Source organism: Gobio gobio (assembly GCF_949357685.1).
Source record: "Gobio gobio genome assembly, contig: scaffold_278, whole genome shotgun sequence".
In the NCBI taxonomy this organism is placed as follows: domain Eukaryota; kingdom Metazoa; phylum Chordata; class Actinopteri; order Cypriniformes; family Gobionidae; genus Gobio; species Gobio gobio.
In genome coordinates this window covers 1-12417 of record NW_027645624.1, presented here as the reverse complement: position 1 = coordinate 12417, position 12417 = coordinate 1, and the positions used below count along the sequence as shown (strand labels likewise).

The 12417-nt window shown below is 42.5% G+C and overlaps 1 protein-coding gene across 1 annotated transcript; it reads left to right on the top strand.

Annotated features, from left to right (window-relative positions):
- Positions 1–1167: 1167 nt before the first annotated feature.
- Positions 1168–2661, top strand: chrm3b (cholinergic receptor, muscarinic 3b; the record flags this gene model as incomplete). Its single annotated transcript, XM_079846439.1, has 1 exon — positions 1168–2661. The coding sequence occupies one exon, from the start codon at positions 1168–1170 to the stop codon at positions 2659–2661; it is 1494 nt and encodes a 497-aa protein (XP_079702565.1).
- Between the last annotated feature and the right edge of the window lie 9756 nt (positions 2662–12417).

The following is a 12417-nucleotide window of genomic DNA, read 5'->3' as shown; positions in this document are numbered from 1 at the left end:
AAATTACAGGAGTGTAAACATGACTTTAGAAAGATGGCAGCATCATTATTTTATTCTCACTCAGAGATTGGCAGATTTATTAGTGAAATCTGTTGACTTTATCAATCTGTGTGTCATTATATGCCAACGGTGAGCGCTCAAACATGGGGAATAAGCACTTCTGGTGTTTTTCGCCCCAATGTTTGCATGCCAGTAACTCAAGAAACATTAAATATATATTAATATCCTCTTAGATTCTGATTCTTAACTAACTTTTCTTGTGGTATCTTAATTTTTAATGCCCAACACAGATCATTTCCAGATATATGGAGATCTCAATGCGGCTCCATGAGTCATTTGTTCAATTGTGCTCATTTTCAGTGTTCAAAAACCCAATGTGGGTGTCTTTGCATTTGCATACACCTGACACCTAAATTTTTTTTTCTTTTAAAGAGGAATATCTGAAGAACAAATAATATTGATACTAGAAATCTATCTTGTGTTTTTCTATCAACACAGCTGCATAGAATATATGTTTGTTTTTTGACCACTGAAAATGTGCACAATTGACCAAATTACTCATGGAGCCGCATTGAGATCTCCATATCTCTGGGATTGAACCATCGAGGGCCTTTAAAATGAGGACACCAAAGGAAATATTTGTTAAGACTCAGAATCTAAAAGGATGTTAATATATCTTCAATACTTCTTGAGTTACAGGCATGCAAACATTGGGGCGAAAAACACCAGAAGTGCTTCTTCCCCATGTTTGAGCGCTCACCGTTGGCATATAATGACACACAGATTGATAAAGTCAACAGATTTCACTAATAGATCTACCAATCTCTGAGTGGAAATTAAAAAAGGATGCTGCCATCTTTCTAAAGTCAAGTTTACACCCCTGTAATTTGGCTCTAGATCTCATGTGGAAACCGTCATTTTGACCCTCCTCTACAAAACAGTGATTACTCAGTCTAATATTTTGGCTTTCATCACTCTTTATGTTTGTCTGGGAGATGGGGAATTTTCTGAAATTTGGTTGAATAGACACAGAATGAGCTGTGTTCAATGTTAAATGGACAAACATGTTATTGAGCTCATCAGTAAGAGTGGTGTGTGAGATCAAGTGTGTCGTTCTCTCATGCTAATACCTCTTGTCTCTCAGCTTCGCCCACAGAATATGCCACCATGAACCTGACGCTGAGCGCCGAGCCTGGAATATTCCTGACCAACAGCTCCCCGGGGATGCGGGCCTATCCCGTCACAGCGTTCGTACCACATGACGTCCAGCCCGCCAATGATTCGTTCCTCACGAAGGCCGGCAATTCGACCGTGACCTACGACCCGCTCGGCGGCCACACCGTATGGCAGGTGGTGATGATCGTGTTCTTGTGCGGCTCGCTTTCCTTAGTGACCATCATCGGGAACATCCTGGTCCTGGTGTCGTTTAAAGTCAACAAGCAGTTGAAGACGGTGAATAACTATTACTTGCTCAGCCTGGCGTTCGCCGACCTCATCATCGGCGTGCTTTCTATGAATCTCTACACCACGTACATCATCATGGGCCAATGGGCTCTCGGGAACTGGGCGTGTGACCTGTGGTTGGCCATTGATTACGTTGCTAGCAACGCGTCCGTCATGAACCTTCTGGTCATTAGCTTCGACAGGTACTTCTCCGTCACTCGCCCGCTGACCTACCGGGCCAAACGGACCACAAAACGAGCCATGACGATGATCGGGCTCGCCTGGTCCATTTCGCTCATCCTATGGGCGCCGGCCATCCTCTTCTGGCAGTATTTCGTGGGCAAGCGTACGGTCGCGGCGGATGAATGCTACATCCAGTTCCTCTCAGAGCCAATCACCACGTTCTGCACGGCCATCGCCGCGTTCTACATGCCTGTCACCATCATGACGGTCCTCTACTGGCGGATCTACAAGGAGACGGAGAACCGCTCCAAGGAGCTGGCTGGATTGAAGGCCTCGGGAAACCAAGGGAATCCGGAAGAACCGGGAAGCTCGCGCAGTTACGAGCTGCATCCGTCCAGCCAGAGAGGTTCGGGGAAAAGAAAAGCAAGGCGTTTGTGGTTCTGGCCGTTGAGTCGTAAACCCGGAAGCACGGACCGCAGCAGCAGCGACAGCTGGAATAACAACGAGACTATTGACCAATCGGATGATGACGAAGAAGAGGATGTCGTTGAAGACGCCCGTCCCATCTACTCGATCGACTCTGAAACGACGGACGCAGAAGCGAGGCCGTCCAGAAAGGGGACGTCGCCGAAAGACCAACTTAATGTCAACATCTCCCGAACAGACGCCAAACGCTTCCCCTGCAAGGCCAAAACACAGGTCAACAAGCGCAAGAAGCTCTCTCTGGTGAAGGAGAAGAAGGCGGCGCAGACGCTGAGCGCCATTCTCCTGGCCTTCATCATCACCTGGACGCCGTATAACATCATGGTCCTGCTGAATGCGTTCTGCAACGAGTGCATCCCCGCCACACTGTGGGCTCTGGGATACTGGCTGTGCTACGTCAACTCCACCGTCAATCCCATGTGTTACGCTCTCTGCAACAAAACCTTCCGCAACACCTTCAGGTCCATCCTGCTGTGCGAGTGGCGGAAGAAGAAACCCAACAAACCGCAGGTCCAGCCGCCGCACACCTACCGCAGGCAAAGCCCGGATTGAAGGCCGATGGTGCGCTGCTTTCTGAAGGGCTGTACAGTATTAATGTTTATAGGTGCCTCAGTTGGACTCTGCAAAAACGATGTTCTTCCTCAAGTATTCCAGCTTAGATGTCTAAACACGCTTAAATCAAGATACATCTACTGGGAAGCAAAATTATATATTATATTAAAGGGATAGTTCACCCAAAAATGAAAATTAGCCCATGATTTACTCACCCTCAAGTCATCCGAGGTGTGTATGACATTCTTCTCTCAGACGAATTATACTAAAGTTATACTTACTAAAAATGTTCAGGCTAATCCAAGCTTTATAATAGCAGTAATAGTTGCTCTGTCCATAAAAAATGCATCTGTCCATCATATAACTGCTCCACGCGGCTCTGGGGTGTTAATAAAGGCCTTCTGAAGCGAATCAACGCGTTTGTGTAAGAAAAATATCCATATTTAAACATTATTTCATTTTTTTCTATGGCTCTGCATCAGCTGCGCCATCACTTCCGGCGAATAAGGTCAAAATACCGACGCGATCATAGATATATACATAGATTCCTCATTAGTGCCTGCGCGGATCGGTCAAATGAGGCATCTACGTATATATATCTATGATCACGGCAGTATTTTGACCTTATTTGCCGGAAGTTATGGCGCTGGGAACACTAGATGACATTCGTCTGATAAGAGGTAAAAAAACCACATAAATACTGTTGGGTTTCTCGCAGAAACTGATGGTTTGGTGTCTTCAGACATCAATGTGTCGCCACGAGCCGCAGGTTTAATGAGGATTCGTATATCTGTGTGTTTTTACTCTCATTGCTCTCATACTCTAAAATATCCCCATTGACATCATTATATGACTATCACACTGTTAAACATCTGCATCTGTGTTCTACTGTAGAAACACACACACCTACATCTCTGATGCCCTGGGGGTCAGCAGATCAACATAAACATTTTGTTTTCGGGTGAACTATCCCTTTAAGTCTGATAAGTGCATCAAAATTGAGTTTACGCTTAAAGGGTTAGTTCACTAATTCCTCATGTCGTTCCAAACCCGTCAGATCTTCGTTCATCTTCAGACACTAATGAAGATATTTCTGATGAAGTCCCAGAGATCTCTGACCCCTCCATAGACACCAATGAACACTTTCAAGGTCCAGAAAGGAAGTAAAAACATCGTTAAAATCGATGAATCGAAACTCCAGTGGTTCAGCCTTAATGTGATGAAGAGATGAGAATACTCGAGTGCGCAAAAACACACACAAATAACGACTTTATTCAACTGTTTCTTACACTGTTGACGTAGTAAATACAGTGCAGCGCTTCAGAGTTCTACAACAGAACGGCGGCTCACCATTGGTCGACGCTAATCACGTGACACGTGCGTGTGATGATGATGCAGGAGCTGACCAATGTTAACAGCGTACAAGACTAACACATACGAGAAGAAACTGTTGAATAAAGTCGTCATTTGTGTTCATCACATTAAAGGGGTCATGAACTGGCTTTTTAAATGTCTGAGGTCAACTTATGACATTGGTGTGGTTTTTACATTCATAAACATCTTAATGAAAAATAATAGGCTATTTTCTGCCCTGGTTTTGAGGCTCTCTGAAGAAACGCTGGGTTTTGATGGGCAAGAAATGAATGTTATTTCACTATTTAAGATAGACGTTTTGGTATCCCGTCTGAAAAACACATAGGCCCACATTGGGCGTCTGAGTCTGATCCCGAATGAACCAATAACACCTCAAATAACGGATTCTCCAGCATGTGAACGCGTGCTAAGGTATGTTCAGTCAGACACGTACACATAACCAACACGATCTGTAACAATGCAATACTAACACATATAAACACATGTTTTACTCACATAAGTGAGTCGGATCCAGAAGCACAGCATTGTGTTTTAATCTCAATATGTCTGCAAATCCAGTCTCCACCTGTGTCTTGTTTACAAACGAATCTGCGGTTGAAATGAAGTGAACAAACGCAATATTCTGAGATCTCTCGTTTTCTGGGCCTGGTGTCTATAAAAGCTTTTCTTTGACTAACAAGGATGTTTTCAGCTCTGAAACTTACAGGATATTCTTATATCACAAACCTTTATATATCAAAGGCTCAAGGGAAAGTTGATTTCTCAGTTTATCACCTCTTTAAGGCTGAACCACTGGAGGACTATTATAACGATGTCTTTACTTCCTTTCTGGCCCTTAAAAGTGTTCATTGGTCTGGGACTTCATCAGAAATATCTTCATTTGTGTCTGAAGATGAACAAAGATCTGACAGGTTTGGAGCGGCATGAGGAATTAATGAACTAACCCTTTAAGACAATTACGTTTATTTTTCTGATCCCAAGGGCCGATATTTGCTTTTGCTTTAAGCTTCAACTCACTTCATTCCCAGAACACAAGACTTCTTATCTTGATTTAAGAATATCTACATATTTGAACTTGGAAGACTATTTAGGAAGAACATCATTTTTTTGCAGTGAAGCGATCAAACACGGATTGTATGACTTCGAGGAACATTTGCTGCACCCTGTACATATAAACCTTATGAACGTTTTCTTCCTCGTGTTGATGCATTTCTACTGAAACTCAAAGTTGGGGTGGTACATACAATCTTTAAGGGCTCATCCGTTTCACATTTATGCATTTGTTAGACGTTTTTATCCATTGCATTCAAGGTATACGCATTTACATTTGATGAGTTCTTGCTTTCCCTGGGACTCAATGATCTTGGCGTCGCCAGATCTACAGGAAAGCTTTAACTCTTTTACCATCCTTACATTACTTTCTCAGACGTTTGGCTCTTAACATTTTACAACCATTATGAGCAAAATGTGTGAGAAAATAGGGGTGGACTTAATGACGCTATTGCTGATTTGGTTCATGCGTGTCTATGGTGGTTGTGGTGTGTGTGACGCTCCATGTTGTGTACTTTCAGCTCTGAATTGTTTTTCTGACTGGGTCGGATGTCATGACTGTTTTTAAATTGTCAAGTGCACACTTCAAAACTGAAGCACTTTGTTTTTAGTTCGTGAGACTGCAACAGGAAACTCCTAAAGTTATCATTTCTAAAGCAGACATTCACTCTTTTACCTTTAAATAAATGTGGAATCTTTTTCATTCCAAGTAAATCTTTGGCTAGATACTGTTGTAAAACTTTGAGACGGTTATCCACACTGAAACTTATGATTCCTCTGTGTATTTTCACCCCTGAGAGCAGCAATGAGCCAATAAAATCGCACAGAACGCACTGGGAGCCAAAAATCCCTGCTGCCCACGTTTCCTCAAGCGCCATCGCATCCATGAGCTTTACCAGATCTTCTACAGTCTTAAAAATAAAGGTTCTATAGTGGCATCGATGGTTCTTTAGATTATTACAAATGATATTTGTAGGGGAAACAAGAATGGCTCTTCTATTCAATGCGAAAACCTTTATTCTTTAGAGTGTGTGCAAATCAGACCTTCTGCATGTTGAGAAGAATATACGCCAGAGTGTGTATGAGAACCATCACGATGTGCTTCTGTCTTGTAGTGTGTACTTCATTGTAAAAAGAAATGTTGCTATCACAACTTAGATTGTGTTTAACCAAGTGGTCACACAAAGGGGCTATATGCAAGAATTTTCACTGCCTTTTTTATTGCCAATGTGTGAACAGGTTGTAATGAAACTTTAAAAAACGACTTCCCTGACTTCCTATTCAGACGGTAATTGTTTCTCATGGGGTCATCATCATTTTCAGATGCTAATCAGTGATTTTATTGCCATCCAGATCCAGAATGTTAGAGTTTTTCTCCCAACACCTGCGTAAAAATTCCCGGCCGAATGACTCCTGTTTTTTGACAAACAACAAAGGTCGTGTGGTGATTTAGGGCCCTTTCACACACAGCTTTTTTGGATCAAACTGAACAAAGGTTCGGTTCGGTTCTAGTGTGAGAGCATTTTCTGTCTGGTTCGGGCTTTCAGACCATTTACAGGAACTTCCTGTTTATGTTTAAATATGTTATTTTTAAATGTAATCTCGGCTATATTGATTATGAAAAGTGCAAAGATGCGCAAAATGTCAGAAGAAAGACAGAAGGTCCGAAATGATTTTGTCCACTTCATTAGGTTTTATTTTGTAGAAAGCCTTTCTTTAAAGTGAATTTCGTCATTTTAATTAATGTTTCATCAGCCAATCGCCTGGATTTAATAAATAAGAAGCACATATAGCAGATAATAATCGTGATATGAAGGCGCCGGCGCGATCACTAGCGTTGCTCTTGAACACGTCTCATAAATAAACCCAAACTCCGCCTCACACACATGAGAAATGTGTGTATAGAAAGCTTGAAATGTCCACTTTTAAACGAAACTATTCCAAACGAACAGAAATAGTCCAGCAATGTGCACTGTTCAATAGTGGCCACGATATGCGTCCGTTTATTCACTCTTGTCAAAGACGCTGATGTCAGAGAGACGTCCGTTTACAAACCAATCAGTGTCCAGATGCCGCCCACATGATGATGACGACAGGACACGCGTGTGTCATGTACAGTTCTTTATACAACATGAAATATATAAAACGAGCAGCTTTATGTTTACCTCATGTATTATTTACTGCACTTATTTCTGCTAATTTCCATATTAAAAAAAAAAAATGACATCCATCCTTGAATATCAAATATCTAGAAATATCAAAAAAGTAAATAAATTGTTATTCATCTATTGCACAAAAGCAACAAGAACAACTAAAACAATACGGCTTTACAGATGTTTAACATGCTTTCGCTGTGCAGTGCAGCCAATCACAGACATGTGTGTTGATTTCTTGAACGCAGCGGCCAATCAGATGCACTTAAGATAGAATCCCCTCACCGCTCAAAGTGAGTTTTTGTTCCGTGCTGAATTCTGAATTCTAATAGATTTTAAAAACATTCTGAAAGATCATCAGCTTCATTAATAATGGAGGTTAGAGAGATCGCGCTGAACTGAGACGTCAGCTTTTTATTCGTTTAATCACTTTTGAGCGTTGAACTGTTCCTCGTGTTGTTTTCAGCAGGAAATGAGTGCAAACGCAGGGGCAGAAATAGTCCAGAAATGTACAAATGTAATTGTGAAATGTGATATTTGATTATTGTGCTCTCTGGTTATGGATGGGAGTTTAGTTTTTTCAACATGGAGCCGTGTTCGATTACACATAAATACCTGGTGTGTGTGTGTTTTTATATGGTTTGTTAGAAAACAACACGCCCTCATAAACATGTAAATGTCTCTGAAAATAAACGAGGACGGGATTTCCTGAACGGCTGCTGTGTGTTCAGTGTGTCTGGGCTCAGAGATCACAGGTGTGTGTGTGTGTGTGTGTGTGTGTGTGTGTGTGTGTGTGTGTGTGGTTTATACTGAACAGAATTGATGATGTCAGGACATGCAGTGTTTTTACAGGACCGCAGAAGATCAAGTGTTGAGCGACACTGCCCTCTAGTGGCGGAATATCAGAACATACAGGATATATTAAATCAGCTTCTGTTCAGGACAAGAGTTATGGTCTGAAAGCATACGATTGTTAAACACACACACACACACACACACACTCTCTCTCTCTCTCTCACACACACACACACACACACACACACACACACACACACACACACACACACACACACACACACACACACACACACACACACATAACACTATCTCTCTCTTACACACACACATAACACTCTATCTCTCTCAGACACACACACACACACACACACTCTCTCTCTCACACACACACACACACACACACACACACACACACACACACACTCTCTCTCTCTCTCTCTCACACACACACACACACACACACACACACACACACACACACACACACACACTCTCTCTCTCTCTCTCTCACACACACACACACACACACACACACACACACACACACACACACACACACACACACACACACACACACTCTCTCACTCTCTCTCACACACACACACACACACACACACACACACACACACACACACTCTCTCTCTCTCTCTCTCTCTCACACACACACACACTATCTCTCTCTCTCTCTCACACACACACACACACACACACACACACACACACACACACTCTCTCACACACACACACTCTCTCTCTCTCACTCTCTTTCACACACACACACACACACACACACACACACACACACACACACACACTCTCTCACACACACACACACACACACACACACACACACACACACACACACACACACACACACACACACACACACACACACACACACTCTCTCTCTCTCACACACACACACACACACACACACTATCTCTCTCTCTCTCTCACACACACACAGAGCCGGCCCTAGACCTTTGGGGGCCCTAAGCAAAATTTGGTTGGAGGCCCCTTTGACCGTTTTAAGTAAGGCCTAAAGAAAAGCAATGACTACCTTATAACTATACTGTACACATTATATCTACTATGTTTTTATTTTATTTTTTAGTCTATTAAATTATGTTTTAATTATTCTATGTATACTGTATGCTAATTTTCTTTTTGACGCTGCTGGTCCTGAGTACGTATTTCGTTCTTATGTGGCAACATGTACAGAATGACAATAAAAGACCTTGAGTTCTTGAGTTGAGTTCCATGTTTGATGTCTAACAGTATAATTATGATACCACTGAGCTGAATGGCAGTGCAGTGCAATGAACACACCGATGAACTTGCTGAATAAAAAGACTGATAAAGTGATTTTCACTGACAATCAAAGAAACATTTTTAATTGACACAAGAGTTTAAGAGGCACAAACAACAGCCTATATATAATTGAAATGAAAGAGCAAATAGAATAATATTTAATACATTTAAATAAACTATTATATAAAATAATAAATAGAACATTTAAATGGTTTAACTTTTCAAATAAACAAAATTAACAATATCTAAAACACCACAAACAAGATTAAAAGTAACAATAATAATAATTAGGTAACATTTCAATAGAACTATTAAAATCCAAACTTGTGTATTTGTGTCTTCTTGGGTGACATGACTGTGTTGTGAACCAGGAAAAGAAGTGGTTGATGGAGCTGCAATAAAGAAAATAATTATATATAAAGTAAGACTTAATTTTTTAAAATGCAGACGGTTATCATTTTACAGTACCTTTATATTCACCAACAGCTGGAGCTTTGCTAACTGGCAGCATATACTTTAATAGTGCCCCTGGAAAGGGGACATAAGGAGTAAATTAATGTTAGCCCTTTAGTGAAGAAGCCAAACTGGGGTTGTATTGTTCTGTTAAATGCTTTAACATCACAGCAAATGGTATAATACTAAACCAATTTTATGCAGCATGTTATTAGCATTTATTACATGGCTTGGTTGAATTCCAATGTAGAATGCGGGTCTGTTACGTCTTGATAACAGCCCGCTGTGAAGTAGCTATAACACACCGTTGAGCAGAGCGTTGCTATGGACGCGGAACGGACTATTTTCTTTAGCGGAAGCAACAGTCGTTTTTAAATCAATAAACTCCTTTTTAAATCAATATTTTGTGTCAAATTATTAATTGATTTGGTAGGTATCCATGTAATAAGAGGGATAATCTATAGCGAGCTGCGAGGCGGTTTTTATTCGCTATAACAACCGCCTCGCTATACTGCGAGCGAGAGAGACTAACTTATATTTAGACTGCAGATTATCCATACATACATAGGTATCGGAAAATTAAGCCTACAGGTTTACGTACCTTTATCTTCTTGCTTCTTTTCTTCTTCCAGCCTCTTCTTTTGTCGTTTTTCATGGCCAGAAAGATATTTTCGTTTCTTGTTGTCAGACATCGTCGACGTCGGAGTCACTGACTGACAGGTGACGAGTGACATGATGTGACTGACATCACAGGGTCAGTCAGGGGTCAAGATTAGCGGGGAACTCGCCATAATAAAGAACTAAATAAATAACAACTGTGCTTATCATGATGCCTGATAAAGAGCGCTGTAGGCCAATTTCTTTCTTTCTTTTTATTTATTTATTTTACTTTTGATGTATGATTTTTTTTTCAGCAATGACTCTAGGGGGCCCTCTGCTGGCCACGGGGCCCTTTGCAATTGCAAGGTTCGCTTAGTGGCTGGGCCGGCTCTGCACACACACACACACACACACACACACACACACACACACACACACACACTCTCTCACACACACACACACACACACACACTCTCTCTCTCTCACTCTCTTTCACACACACACACACACACACACACACACACACACACACACACACACACACACACACACACACACACACACACACACACTCTCTAACACACACACACACACACACACACACACACACACACACACACACACACACACACACACACACACACACACACACACTCTCTCTCTCACACACACACACACACACACACACACACACACACACACACACACACACACACACACACACACACACACACACACACACACACACACACACACACACACACACACACACACACACACCCTAAACCTACCCATACACACACACACACACACACACACACACACACACACACACACACACACACACACACACACACACACACACACACACACACACACACACACACACACACACACACCCTAAACCTACCCATCACACACACACACACACACACACACACACACACACACACACACACACACACACACACACACACACACACACACACACACACACACACACACACACACACACACACACACACACACACACACTCTCTAACACACACACACACACACACACACACACACACACACACACACACACACACACACACACACACACACACACACACACACACACACACTCTCTCTCTCACACACACACACACACACACACACACACACACACACACACACACACACACACACACACACACACACACACACACACACACACACACACACACACACACCCTAAACCTACCCATCACACACACACACACACACACACACACACACACACACACACACACACACACACACACACACACACACACACACACACACACACACACACACACACACACCCTAAACCTACCCATCACACACACACACACACACACACACACACACACACACACACACACACACACACACACACACACACACACACACACACACATAACACTATCTCTCTCTTACACACACACACACACACACACACACACACACACACACACACACACACACACACACACACACACACACACACACTCTCTCACACACACACACACACACACACACACACACACACACACACACACACACACACACACACACACACACACATAACACTATCTCTCTCTTACACACACACACACACACTCTCTCTCACACACACACACACACACACACACACACACACACACACACACACACACACACACACACACACACACACACACACACACACACTCTCTCTCACACACACACACACACACACACACACACACACACACACACACACACACACACACACACACACACACACACACACACACACTCTCTCACACACACACACACACACACACACACACACACACACACACACACACACACACACACACACACACACACACACACAGCCACACACACCCTAAACCTACCCATCACACACACACACACACACACACACACACACACACACACACACACACACACACACACACACACACACACACACACACACACACAC